Consider the following 13,971-nt stretch of genomic DNA (forward strand, 5'->3'; position numbering starts at 1 on the left):
TGGAAGTTCCACGAGCCTCATCACGACAGGATCTTTTGCGTGACCAGCCCCGATCCAGGAGCCCACCCAGGGTCTCCTCATCAGAGCGGAAGACCCTCTGCTCACTCAGGAAACTGCAAGGGACCTAGAAGCTCTATCCCAAGAGCCAGGGGCAGAGACCAAATATGTATTTAGTATTATGTCACACTGCTCAAAATCAGTGTGGTGGATTGATGAGAAATCAGAGAAGCCCAGGACTGCAGAGCACTTGGAGAGTTGGAGTGGGCATTTTGATGTAAATGTCAGCCTTCCCTCAGAGCCGTCTTTGTTTTCTGCAGTATTTTCTTCGCTGAGCCTCGGCCTGCTTCCAGAACGCTCTGCTACTCTGATGGTGTATGAAGATGTTGTGCAAATTGTCTCAGGATTCCAAGGTATGTTTGCTATTTAAAAAGAGAAGCAAAGGTATCTTTGGGGCCACGTATGCGAGTCTTAACAAAGGGAGTTCCCCTGGTGGCTCCGTGGGTTAAGAACCCAACATAGTATCCACGAGAATACGGGTTGGATCCCTGGCCTTGCTCAGTGGGTTAAGGATCCGGCGTTGCCGTGAGCTATGGTGTAAGTTACAGACACGGCTCGGATCCCTCATTGCGGTAGCTGTGGCGCAGGCCGGCAGCTGCAGCTCTGATTCAGTCCCTAGTCTGGGAACCTCCATGTGCCGAAAGCGTGGCCCTAAAAAGAAAATTACCTTTTGAGGGATGACTGCTGTCCAGTAGTGGTGACCGTGAATGTTTGTGTCCACAGCTGGACATAATAATGTCTGTTGCCCCTACAAGTGTACCACACTTTGGCATTTTGGTGCAACTGTCTGTTGGCTGTGGCCTTGTTTATTGGCCCAGCCTTTAAGTGTGTGAAAGGAAAGAAGAGACTCCCCGCTCTGTTCAGACCACATCTCTCTCTTCTCCGAAGGCGAGACTGTTTATTGTGGGGTCAGAGTCCAGCCCCACCTGGGCCTCACTGACCAGGGGTCATTCTTCAATGGTTCATAAGCATTTGACAGTATAGACTTTGCATTTTGCAAGACAAACTGGTCCTGGAGCCCCGTTGCACAGCAGTGTAAATATATGTCATGCTAGCGCACTGTGCACTTAAAACTGCTTAAGATGGTCAATTTAGTGTTAAGTGTTTTTTACTAAAAAAAGAATCTAGGAGTTCCTGTTGTGGCTTAGCAAGGTAGGAACTCAACAGTGTCTGTGAGGATGCAGGTTCGATCCCTGGCCTTGCTCAGTGAGTGGGTTAAGGATCCAGTGTTGCCACAAGCTGCAGTGTAGGTCATGGGTGCAGCTCTCGTCCGGTGTTGCTGTGGCCGTGGTGTTGGCCTGCAGCTGCAGCTCTGATTTGACCCCTAGCCCAGGAACCTCCATATGCTGCAGGTGTGGCCATAAAAAGAAAAAAAGAGAAATTCTTCCCTGACCAAAAAAAAAAAAAAAAAAAAAAAAAAAAAAACAGAATAAAAAGGTTCCTAGGCGTTCGAGTGGGGCCTTTTCCTGTCTCTCATCCCTTTGTTTTTAGCCCATCTCGCCTGCAGTGGAGGGTATAAATGTGACCCCCCTCCTCTGCCTTGTCTTACAGGGAAGCTGGTACACGGGGTTTGTGGAACTCACCCTTTGGTTGGGGTTGGGGTTGGAATTGGGAATAAGGCTTGTGTCAAACCTGGTTTTGTACTGAGATGCCCACTTTCTTCCATCTAAATCATGGGCCTGAGAATGACATATCCTGGCTTTTCAGGTTTCATCAGATTAGTTTTTCTGTTTATTTCATTCCTTTTTTTTTCCCCCTCCCTGTGGCATGTGGAGTTCCCGGGGCCAGGGATCAGAATCGAGCCCATTTGCGATCTGCGCCACTGTTGTGGCAACACCAGGTCCTTTAATCCACTGTGCCGGGCTGGGGATCAAACCTGCGTCCTGGCACTGCAGAGACACCACCAATCCCATTGCCACAGTGGGAACTCCTATTCCTTTATCTTAATACCCCTTTACATTAATCATTCTCTCCCAACTACATCCATGTGCCATTTGCAAATGAGGTGCTCTCATTTATTCCCTTTTTTTTTTTAATCGAGTCTCTGTGGGAGCAGCTTGCAGCCTTAAAAGAAAACAGATAGAAATGTCTGGGAGCATGTGTGACTCGAGTTTGGGAGCGAAAGCAGGAACAGAGACGGATTTTTATGTCATCTGCACAGTGAAAGCACTAAGTTACTACCTTTTTTTTCCCCTAAGAGAGAGCAGAGCTGGTCCCGAGCCCTCATCGTCCTTTTAGATTAAAACCACACCGAGGCCTAAGCCCGCTGGCCTGGGTACATCCGAGTACAATTCGAGTTCTCTCGAATTAGCTTTGCTATGGATGTGTCTCAAATAAAAGGTGATAGTACCCCCCATCTTATTGATATATAACTGACATTTATCTTTAATGGTTATGTCAACCTTCCCTCCAAGTCTAATTAACATCCATCACCTCACAGCGGTTTCTTGTGAAACCGCTACTCTACTCTCTACTCTCTTGACGTTCCTTTTTGATGCAGTGGGTTAAGGATCCAGTATTGTCACTGCCAAGGCCTGGGTCACTGCTGTGGTGCAGGTTTGAACCCTGGCCCAAACTTCTACAGGCCACAGGCACTGCCAAAAAAAAAAAAAGAAAGAAAAATCTACTCTCTTAGCAACTGTCAAGTATACAATAGAGTTTTACTAACTCTAGTCATCATGCTGCTGGAGGTTACATCCCCAGAACTTAGTCGTCTTATACCTGCAAGTCTGTGCCTTTGACCACTTGCTTTTACCTATTCCCCACCCACCCGCCTCTGACAACCACCAGTCTGTCCTATTTCTGTGAGTTGTTTCTATGAGTTGTTGTTGTTGTTACTGTTTAGGTTCCATTTATAGGTAGGGTCATACAGTTTCTATCTTTCTCTGTCTGATTTATTTCACTTGTCATAATGCCTTCCAGATCTATCCATGTCATCGCAAGTGGAAGGACTTCCTTTTTGTGGCTGAATAATATTCCATTGCATGCATATATGCGTATATACACACATATGCACACACCCATTTCCGGTAGCCATTCATCCATCAGCAGACCTTTAGGTTCTTCCCATGTCTTGGCTTTTGTATAATGCTGCCATCTTTGCTGGAATAATTAACCTCTGACCCTGGCTGACCTCAGCCGCTCACAGCCACGCTGGAACATGTGGCTAGCGGAAGCCTCACAGATGGCTGCATATCTAGTCCATGACCACAGATCTCAGGGTGGGCATCAGCCCTGCAGCACTGAGGCCACTTCCCAGTTCCTTGCTTTCTGATTCTCCAAGATGCCTATTGCATTCTCCCCTCACTCCTGCATCGCTCTTTTCTCCCACTCTGTCGTGGGCAAGTGTTCAAGCTCGGGCATCTCCAAAAACTGCTTCCATGACCATCCTCCACTCTAGACCCCCTGTTTCTCTGCTGTCCTTTTGGAAGGATTTTGCTCCCTCCACCTCTGCTTTCTCCCCTGTCGTTGCCCCTTCAACACACTCTGGTCTAGTTTCCTTCCTCATCACTTTGTCAGAGTCTCTTCCAGCCCCTTGACAGCCAAACCTGAGGACACTGCTCTCTTCCTCTCCCTGGACATCTGCACAGCATTCAACCCAGACACTGGTCCCTCTGTCCTGAGACCTTCTTGCATGACATCCCACCTTGCGTTTCTTTCCAGCTGTCAGCCTCTTCTTTGGACACTACTGTCCTGAGCCTGTGTTTGTTTGTTTGTTTGTGCGTTTGTTGTCTTTTTGCCTTTTCTAGGGCCTCACCGGTGGCATATGGAGGTTCCCAGGCTAGGGGTCTAATCGAAGCTGTAGCCACCGGCCTACGCCAGAGCCACAGCAACGTGGGATCCGAGCCTTGTCTGTGACCTACACCGCAGCTCATGGCAACACCGGATCATTAACCCACTGACCAAAGCCAGGGATCGAACCCGCAACCTCATGGTTCCTAGTCGGATTCATTAGCCACTGCGCCATGATGGGAACTCCTGTTTCTTTCTTTCTTTCTTGCCACCCGTCAGCATATGGAGTTCCCAGGAGGCCAGGGATCAGATCCCAGCCATAGTTGTGACCTATACCGCAGCTGCATCATCGCCGGATCCTTAACCCACTATGATGAGCAGGGATTGAACCTGCTGCTCAGTGCTCCCAAGATACCCCCGATCCTGTTACGCCACAGCGGGAACTCTGTATTTCTTCTTCCCAGTGCTCTCCCTAGAAGATCTCACAGACCCTTGGCTTCCATGCTCCCTAGACTCTGATTCCTCCCGATATCCCCCGAGACGAGACCCTTATTGGATGTCTTGTCGTGGACATCTGGTTGGTGCCTCACACTCAGCAGAGACACACAGAACTCTGGAGGTTTTTTACCTTCCATCTCAATGAATGGTATAAACATACACCGAAGTGCCAAGGCAAGATTAGGATTTATCCATGGCTCTTCTGCTCATGTCTGCTTCTCTCTCAGGACCTCTTCTCCCCATGGGTGTTGCCATCTCATGAATCAAGACCCCGCCCCCGCCCCTGGAGCACTGCAGGGGGAGCACCCGCTCTTGCCAACCCGTAATCTAGTCTTCACAGTTACAGCCATTAAGGAGCCTCGCTTCTATTCTTCAGTGGCCTTCCCGTTGTACTTGGATAAAATCCCAGCTCCTTGCCCTCGCGGCTGCACAGCCCCTGGCCCTGAGCCCAGGTGGCTGCCGTGGTTATCTGGAAGGTCCCCACTGATGAGGAGGGGCAGCGGCTGTATCTCTACACAGTTTCCCCCCAGCAGCTTCCCCGCCCCCGGCCCCGGCATCCTTACCACTCCGCCCACAGTTCCCATCGCCAACCTTTTCTCCTTCACAGCCACTTTTGATGTGCAAAGCACCCGAGTGGGTCGTCCCTTCCCAGTCCCCTTCCTGGGTGTCGTGCCAACCCTACCAAGGTGTTGGGAATCAGGGCTCCACAGGGTCCATTGTTAAGGCCCCCTTTACCCCATTGTGGCTGCCAGACCTCCTTGTCACCACCTGCTCTGCTCCTCGCTGTCACCCCCCAGCCCCGGTGCTAGATTGTCTCCCCTGGTGGCTCCGAGGGGGTCGTGAGGAGCCTTGGAGTCTGTGTCATGAGCCCTCTGTGTGCCGTGATGCCCTTCGTCTCCCATTCTTCTCCTCCGTGAGTCACAGGAAGCCTGAGCCTCATGACCCGAGTGCTTTCCCAGGGACTGTCCGTGGGGCTGCCATGCTTTTGTTCTTCCTGCTGCCCACATGCTGCATATCTGCATTGCACGGGCCGTGCCCTTACGAGGGCCTGGCTGGTCTCCACCCGAACCACTGCCGTGGCCTCCAGCCAGCATGTGTGTGTCCACCCTCTCTCTGAGTTAGGAGTGGCGGAGACTAACCTTGCACCCCACTGCCAGAGCGGTCTTCCTGCAGCAGAATCTCATCTCCTCGACTCCCCTCAAGGCTCCCAGAGGGACACCCTCTCCCCCCACCCAGCGGCACCCGCCTCGTGGCCTGGCCCAGCCTCCCTCCTGGGGGTTCCTCTCCTTTGTGTCTTGTGTTCTAACTGAATTCCTTGTTCTCTTTTCCATCCGGGCTGTCCCGCCCCTTCTTCCCATCCGTCTTCAAACTCTCCTTGGACATCAAGACCAGTTTCAAGGTCCCATTCCCCCCCCCACCCCAGGAGGTCTTTTCTGTGTCTTCCCTGGAGACATGAGTCATGCCTTGCCCTTTACCCTCAGCTGCCAAGGGGCTCACAGCAGACCCCTGATTCAGGGGTAACCATCCTCATGTTACCAAAAGTGGGGTCTGGCTGTTTGCTGCTCTAAAGCCAATAAAGAAGCAAGGTTGGTGGAAAGGAAAGTTTACTCTATATCAGATGCCAGCAACTGGGGGTGGAGGGTGGACCCCTGTCCAAAGGCCAACTGCCCCCGCTGATAACCAGAGGGCAGAGCTTTTGTAGGTGGAGGGAGGGGGCTACATGCAGGAACAGCACAGTCCATGCTGACATTCACCTTGAAATTGGTCGTGAGATGGTCTGACCAGCGTCGTCTTGACTGTGTTAAGTACAGTTTGTCTTCACTTCCGTGGTCGATTTGGTTTGTTCCCATTTCACTGAGGCCAGTTCTCAGAACTGCGGCAGCTTCTGTCCTGGCTGCAGTCTGGTTATCACATAGTTAACGTCTTCCTCCTGGTGGGGGTTTTAGTGTCTAAAGATCCTTCCAGGACATGACTCGGGATATTATCTCTAGCCCATGAGGAGGAACTGAAGGTCCTTGCCTTGACTTTGCTTAATGACTTAACTATTATTATATGGTCTTGTTTGGTTTTCTGTGCTTTGGCATTTTCTTATTTTCTCTGATTAAGGCAGGCAGAGGACATGGTGGGGAAGGATCATAGGGACCTGCTGTGTTTCACACGGTGTGGCCAGGGCTGGGGCCCAGCGGGAGGAGAGTGGCCAGAACCGTCCACTCTACCAAGATGGAACTGAGAACCCAGAAGAGACGAGGATCCCGGAATGCAGGGTCTGAGATCACGGTGGGCCACCAGCCAGCCCAAGTTAGAAGGGGACAGAAAGCCTGAGTCAGGGAGAGGCAGGCTGGGGATTTCTGGAGTCGTGTTAATGGCACCGCGTTCAAGTGAAATCTGCCACGACTCTGCCATGTGGCCCCAGAGCTGTCCTGAGTGCAGAGCCAGAGGCCCTGCATCGTCCATGCCCTCTGGCTCCTGCCCTTTATTCCACACGTCCCTGTCTTCTGTTTGCCTCTCCCAGTCTCATCAGTAACCAGAAGGGTGGGAGAAAACCACCCTCCAGCTGGGGTGGGGGTGGGAGGCTTCTGTGTCTTATCCTCGTAGCGCCCTTTCTGCCGTATTTGGTAGATACCGTACCTCCCCGATGAACCCTAAAACCCAGAGAGCACAGAGCAGGTCATGTTCATCCTAGCACCCCCAGGGCCTGGCCCCACGCCCGCCTTGTGATTCGCACACAGTGAACAATTCATTGAAGGATTGAGTTACTAAATATTTTCAAAACCATCCAAGTCCCACTGCTTTTTGTTTTTGTTTTTGTTTTTTTGCTTGTTAGGGCCACATGTGCGGCATATGAAGTTCCCAGGCCAGGGGTCAAATCAGAGCTACAGGGGCTGGCCTGCGCTCCAGCCACGTGGGATCTGAGCTGCATCTGCGACCTACACCACAGCTCATGGCAATGCTGGCTCCTTAACGCACTAAGGGAGGCCAGGGATCAAACCCGCATCCTCACGGATACTAGTCCAGTTCATGATTGCTGAACCACAAGGGGAACTCCGCAAGTCCCGCTGCTTTTTGCCCTTCCTGTACAGATCACTTACACTGTTGTTGTGGCTGCTAAGAGAAGGATAGGTCACACAGACACGCACACACAACACACAAACACACCATCAGAGTATTTGAACAACTTTCTCTCTAAGGAGCAAGGGGTATGGTCGGATTATAAGCCCAAGGATGTAGCACATTCGGGTAGTTTTTGTTATGGTTAATTTATTCAGTCTAGGGTATCCCTTCCCTCTTAGAACCACTTACATCTATCTTTTCAAAATCTCACTTGCATTCTGGCTTTTAAAAATTATCAACATTTTGTGAGTTTTTTAACTTACCCTACTTCATGGGGTTAATTACTGCCGGTTACACTTTTCCTTGTCACCGTGGAGTCAAGGTGTGGCAGGAATAACACTAGGTGGTTTCATTTCACGTTTTCTCTCCGGTTAGAAGGAAAAACCGTATGTAGATCCCACCTTGCTGTGGCTGTGGAGCAGGCCAGCAGCTGTAGCTCCAATTTGACTCCTAGCCTGCGAACCTCCATATGCTGCAGGTGCAGCCCTAAAAAGGCAAAAAAAAAAAAAAAAAAGGGAAAATAGGTACTTTCAGCCATTTGAATTTTTGTGTGTTGCTTGGATGTGGTTGTGTGTCAAAGGTAAGGGATGTAGCATGACGTCAGTTTGGTGATGAAGCTGCCCGTGTTATGTGCATAATTTGGGGTAATGTTCCATTGTTTGGTTTTATGGGACGCTAGAGCCAAAGATTGGGAAAAACAAAGGCCACTGTGTAGGAGATGGAGTGAGAGAGGTGGGCTTGTTCTCTTTGGGAAGATGCTTAACGCTTCAGGTGAAGTTTTTGTTTTGAAATGTTTACAACCAAGTGAAATGGAGTAAATTCATGGTTAATGAGAGGGTTGTTTGTTTTGTTTTGTCTTGTTTTGTTTTTGAAAATCAAAAAGACTGCTCGCTTGTCTTCTCTCTCTGTAAGCGTGGGATCTATTTAACTTCTGAACATACACACCCTAGAACTGTTCTCATCAGACGAGGTGGGATTACGTGCAATGCCTTCTCTTTCTCTCTCTCTCTCTCTGTCTCTGTCTGTCTGTCTGTCTCTCTCTCACACGCACACACACAGTGCACAGTGAACTCATGTTTCCAATGGAACTGACCTTGGCAGTTGATTTCATTTTAAAAGTGAGGAAATTGATTGTTTTCTCTGTTGACATTGTTTTATGTGAGCCAACATAGTATTGATTAACTATAGGAATCGTTCCCAACAGAGGCTGGGTCTCAAAATGCCCTCATTGTCACTCAATGTCATAAATGGCCTTTCCTTTCCTTTTTTTTATTGAAGTGTAATTGACTTACAAGATTATGTTCGTTTCATATGTACAACATCGTGATTATAAAATATTGGTTCTAGTCCCTCTGCTGTATATTATATCCATGGAGCTTATTTGTTTTATACCTAAGAGTGTGCACCTCTTAATCTCCTCCCCCATCTTTCCCCTCCCCCATTGGAAGCTGCTAGTTTGTTCTGTGTCTATGTTTCTGTTTGGTTATATTCATTTATTTTATTTTTTGAGATGCCGCATGTAAGTGAAAAGTCACTGTATTTGTCTTTCTCTCTCACTTCACTCAGCATAATACTTTCCAAGTCCATCCATTTTGTGACACTTGGCAAAATTTCATTCTTTTTTGTGGTTGAGTAGCATTTCAGTGTGTGCGTGTGTGTGTGTGTGTGTGTGTGTGCGTGTGCGTGTGTGTGTGTGTGTGTGTGTGTGTGTGTGTGTGCGCGTGTGTGTATACACCACATCTTCTTTATCCATTCATCTGTCAGTGGGCCCTTGGGTTGCTTCCATGTCTTGGCTGTTGGAAATAGTGCTGCTGTGAACATTGCAGTGCAGGTGTCTTTTTGAGTTCGTGTTTCCATTTTCTTTGGATATGTGCTCAGCAGTGGAGTTCGGCATCATACGGTGGCTTTTAAACTCTGCAGTGAGATCATAGGACAGTGGAAAGAGAGAACACTTGTCGGCGGCTTTATAAAAATTATTTTCTTTGTGCATGTCTTGTGCTTTGCTGAGCGATGCACCCACACCGAAACCTATCAAGGCTTTGGTGCTGATTCCAAGATTTAAATCTCTAGATTTTGAATCATAAGACTTGGTTGTTGGCATGTTGGGGACCGGACTGTTGGCCACCACCTGCACCTCTCTGCCTCCCAAAACTGTCTCACAGACCTTCACGCTGTCTCAGGAGAACCAGCATCTTGTCAACTCAGAATGTGGTGCCAGTGAATAAAAGGGTACCATGAGGATGCCCTGAGCTCGGATCTGGTGTTGCTGTGGCTGTGGTGTAGGCCAGCAGTTGCTGCTCCAGTTCGACCCCTAGCCTGGGAACTTCCACATGCTGCAGGTGCATTCCTAAAAAGAAAAAACAAAAGATAAAGAAGCCAAACCCTGAAGTCACTCAAATGGAAGGTGGTAGAGGAAAGATTGAAACAGTGTGGTGCCTGAGTTCTCTTCTCATGGCAAATGTACTGGGAAACCTAATACAAAGTGCAGGAAGATCCGTGCTGTCAGAGAGATATCAAGTCCAGAAGGGACACCTAGGAAAAGTGGCCCTTGAGGTGCATCTTGAATGATGCGTAGGTTCTACAAATAGAGACAGTGGGGAGAAGCATCAGACTTGGAAAAGAGCATGAGCAAGTGACTAGAAGCCGCAAGCTGTGCAGGCCGAAGGACAAGGGCCAGTTGGCCATAGCAGAGCATCTGTTCTGATGTGGGCAGGTGCACTAGGATGGGGCACAGAGGTGGGAATTAACAGAATTCATTTCTGGACTTCTCTTGTGGTGCAGCAGGTTAAGGATCCAGTGTTGTCATTGCTGTGGAACTGATTCAGTCCCTGGCCCGGGAACTTCATAGTGCTGCAGGTGCAGCCAAAAAAAAAAAAAAAAAAAAAAAAGAAGAAGAAGAAGAATTCATTTCTACCTCTTGCGAACAGAGTGACCTTCAGCCTTTCTGGGCCTCAGTTTCTTCCCCCATAAAGAGAGGAGGGAGTTCCCTCTTCACAGGATTGTTGTAGGTTATTAAGTAAAATAATGTGTATATAAAGAATTTGCGTGCAACCACCATGGAAAACAGTATGATGGTTCCTCAGAAAACTAAATATAGAACCACCATATGATCCAGCAATCCCACTCCTGGGCATATATCCAGACAAAACTACAATTCAAAAAGATACATGCAGAGTTCCTCTCGTGGCTCAGCAAAAACAAATCTGACTAGTATCTATGAGGACGCAGGTTTGATCCCTGGCCGCGCTCAGTGGGTTAAGGATCTGGCATTTCTGTGGTGTAGGCCAGTGGCTACAGCTCCAATTTGACCCTTAGCCTGGGAACCTCCATATGCCACTGGTGAGGCCCTAAAATGACAAAAAAAAAAAGAGAGAGAGAGAGTGAGATACATGCGCCCCTGTGTTCCTAGCGGCACTATTCACAATAGCCAAGACATGGAAACAACCCAAGTGTCCAGCAACAGATGAATGGATTAAGAATGTGGTACATATATACAGTGGAATACTCCTCAGCCATAAAAAAGAACGAAATACTGCAGTCTGCAGCAACATGGATGCAACTAGAGATTCTCATACTAAGTGAAGTAAGTCAGAAAGAGAAGGACAGAGAGTTCCCATCGTGGCACAGTGGTTAACGAATCCAACTAGGAACCATGAGGTTGCGGGTTCGATCCCTTCCCTTGCTCAGAGGGTTGACGATCCGGCGTTGCCATGAGCTGTGGTGTAGGTCGCAGACACAGCTCGGATCCCACGTTGCTGTGGCTCTGGCGTAGGCCAGTGGCTACAGCTCCGATTGGACCCCTAGACTGGGAACCTCCATATGCCGCAGGAGCGGCCCAAAGAAATGGTAAAAAGACAGACAAAAAAAAAAAGAAAAGAAAGAAAGAGAGGGACAAATACCATATGATATCATCACTTATATGTGGAATCAAAACTATGGCACAAATGAACCTGTATACAGAACAGAGACAGACTCCCAGACATGGAGAACAGACTTGTGGTTGCCAAGGGGGAGGGGGAGCAAGGAGTAGATGGGGAGTTTGGGGTTAGTAGATGCAAACTATTCCATTTAGAAGAGATAAACAGTGAGGTCCTGCTGTACAGCATAGGGAACTCTCTCCAATCTCTAGTGATAGAAAGTGATGGAAGATCATATGAGAAAAAGAATATATATATATATATGTATGTCTGGGTCACTTTGCTGTACAGCAGAAATTGGCACAACACTGTAAATCAACTGTGTTTAAATTTTCTTTTAATGTAAAAAAAAAGAACTTTGTTAAGTTCCGAAGCACAGAGCTATACCTCTCCCCGAGACAGGTGGAATAGTAGTTTAAGTCTACATTTGTCTATGATGGTAGCCGCCATTGTCAGGTTGGTAAATTGATCCGGTGAAGGTTTCTGGACAAAGAAAGGACGCGAAAGTGGAATTGGAGACCCACGATGAGATGATGCGAGAAAGGGTTAAGGGGACACTTTTGCGATAGTCAAGGCAAGAGGTAATGTAGGGTAGTGTAGGCCAGAGGCAGAAGGGAAGGAAAGGATGAGGCTAGAAACATGGGGAAGGGGAGCCTGGGCAGCCCTGGCCTGTGACAGATTGCACAGCAATATTCGGGGAAAGTGGTGGTGACGACCTGGAATCAAACCCGGGTGCAGAGTGGGATTTTGTTAAGTGGGAGAGAAGGTGAAGGTGGTTTTAGAGCCTCTGACAGGCGTCCGGGTTGTGGTGTCTAGAAGTGGAGGGAATGCAGGTGTGGGGCTGGGCAGAGTCCCTGGCAGAGGAGGCGAGCAGGAGAGAGTCAGAAACAGCAGAGGGGGCCGGGGTGAACCTTGAAGACCTGTCTCATCAAATGTAGGAAGAGAAAAAAGCACGCACAGAGGAAAGAGCTGGTGACTCTGGGGAGAGCAGAGTGCAGGACGGCTCCGGGCAGGGGCAGGAACAGGGCGCACCATTGTGAGCAGCTGAGCGAAGGAAGGCGAGCAGGGGTCACAGGGATTGCAGATTATATAGTCGTCACTTGACATTTCCGAGGGCGGCATGTGTTGGGGGTAAAAGCCACATCACTGGATGGTGGGCAGAAGAAGAGGCTTATGGGGATTAGCAGAGTGCAAGTTGTGTCTTATTGCTATTTTTCTAGATGCCAAAGAAAGGGGTACATGTGTTCATTGGGGAGGAGAAGTCCCTGGAGGGAGATTTTTGAGGAAGGCAAGAACGTCTTGCGTTAAAACAAGCAAAAGTCAGGAGGCTCGGGTTGATCTTGGGGGGCGGCAGGGACAGAAGGGGCAGAAGAGAAGAGAGAAGAAAGATCTTTAAGGGCTGACAGAGGAAGTGGTGGCCCCAATGTTTCCAGTAGAATTGGATCTGAGCATTTGGGGGATGGCAGTGCAGCCCCAAAGTTGAGAAGAACAGAGGACGCTGGAAATAGCTGCCCTGAGGAGGGTAGGGAAGAGGCATTCACAGAAGGGAGACAGACTGTCCCCTCCCCTTCTCCCATCCCCACCCAGTCAGGTCCCTCCTGAAATGTGTGGGCATTTAGCAGCTTTAATCCATAAATTTAGGCTTACGAACACAACCCCTCCCCGCCCCAGCCTCATATGCTTCAAATCGTCTTCACACGGTGACTTAGAACACTTCCACCCTTACGCTTCTGAGACGGTTCATGCGTCAGTGCACCAGGTAGAGGTCCTGCCTGTGCAGTGGGGGGCGGGTGTCGTTCCCCCGCAGATACCAGGGCGTGCTGGTCACAGCATGTGTCAAATCCACCAGACCGGCCACACCCCCTTCTAGTCAACCTGCCCCAGCATCGCCCCTGTGCCCCCTACCCCGCCAGCCGCAGAAGACAGCCACAGATGTCCAGCCAGGGAGCAATTCTTCTACACAGAGAAGGGAGGGGAGGCTGCCAGTGGAGAGGGTTTCCCACGGACACGCGTGATGTGTCAGAGAGTAAGAGAAGGCATGTGTGCGAGAGACAGAGACAGATACGTATGCACAGAGGCAGAAAGGCAGAGAGAAACGGACACGCACAAGCAGACACAGCATGGGGACAAGACGCTCTGTGGCCTGGGAGCTGGGGGCAGACTTGGATGTCGTCTCTGGGTCCTTGTAAGGCCTGGCTGCACCGGTCCTGCAGGGTTCAGCAAAATCCCCCGTCGTCTTTCACCAGCCTCGCCTTGTCCTTGGTCCAGCTGCAGCGGGTTTCTGTTCCTTTCAGCCAAAGAAGCCTTCCCAGTGACCCCAGCCTGCCCATCTCACAGCGCCTGGAAGGGCACACGTGACCCAGCATGTTCTGGGGTCACCGGCCTGGCCTCTGCTTTCTGCCTTGATCCTCATGAGGATAAGCCCCTCTGTGAAGACACACCATTCTTTTCTCCATTGTGACGAGTTCTCTGTGTGTGAAACCCAGGCATCTGCAGCATGACTTAGACTGGAGAACAGTGGAGAAAGGAAAATAAATTGCAGGAAGTTCACTGTCATGGAAAGAGAATAATAATAGGAGCAGAGAGGAGTTCCCCAGTGGCTCAATGGGTTAAGGATCCCATGTTGTCACTGCCATGGCGCAGGTTCAATCCCTGG

General features: G+C 49.4%; 1 protein-coding gene across 3 annotated transcripts in view; it reads left to right on the forward strand.

Moving 5' to 3' along the window:
• The window catches only part of FAM171A1 (family with sequence similarity 171 member A1), a 151,390-nt gene that overhangs the window by 98,286 nt on the left and 39,133 nt on the right, over positions 1 to 13,971 (forward strand). For all 3 annotated transcript variants that reach the window (XM_021064835.2, XM_084980241.1, XM_003130736.7), the window contains one exon: positions 318 to 410. In XM_021064835.2, the coding sequence (XP_020920494.1) occupies positions 318 to 410 (93 nt within the window). The remainder of the gene's footprint in view (positions 1 to 317; positions 411 to 13,971) is intronic.

Source organism: Sus scrofa, chromosome 10, assembly GCF_054392235.1.
Source record: "Sus scrofa isolate SSC_HxYL_T2T_F1_AM1 chromosome 10, Sscrofa_HxYL_maternal_Yorkshire_Landrace_v2.0, whole genome shotgun sequence".
Classification (NCBI taxonomy): Eukaryota; Metazoa; Chordata; class Mammalia; order Artiodactyla; family Suidae; genus Sus; species Sus scrofa.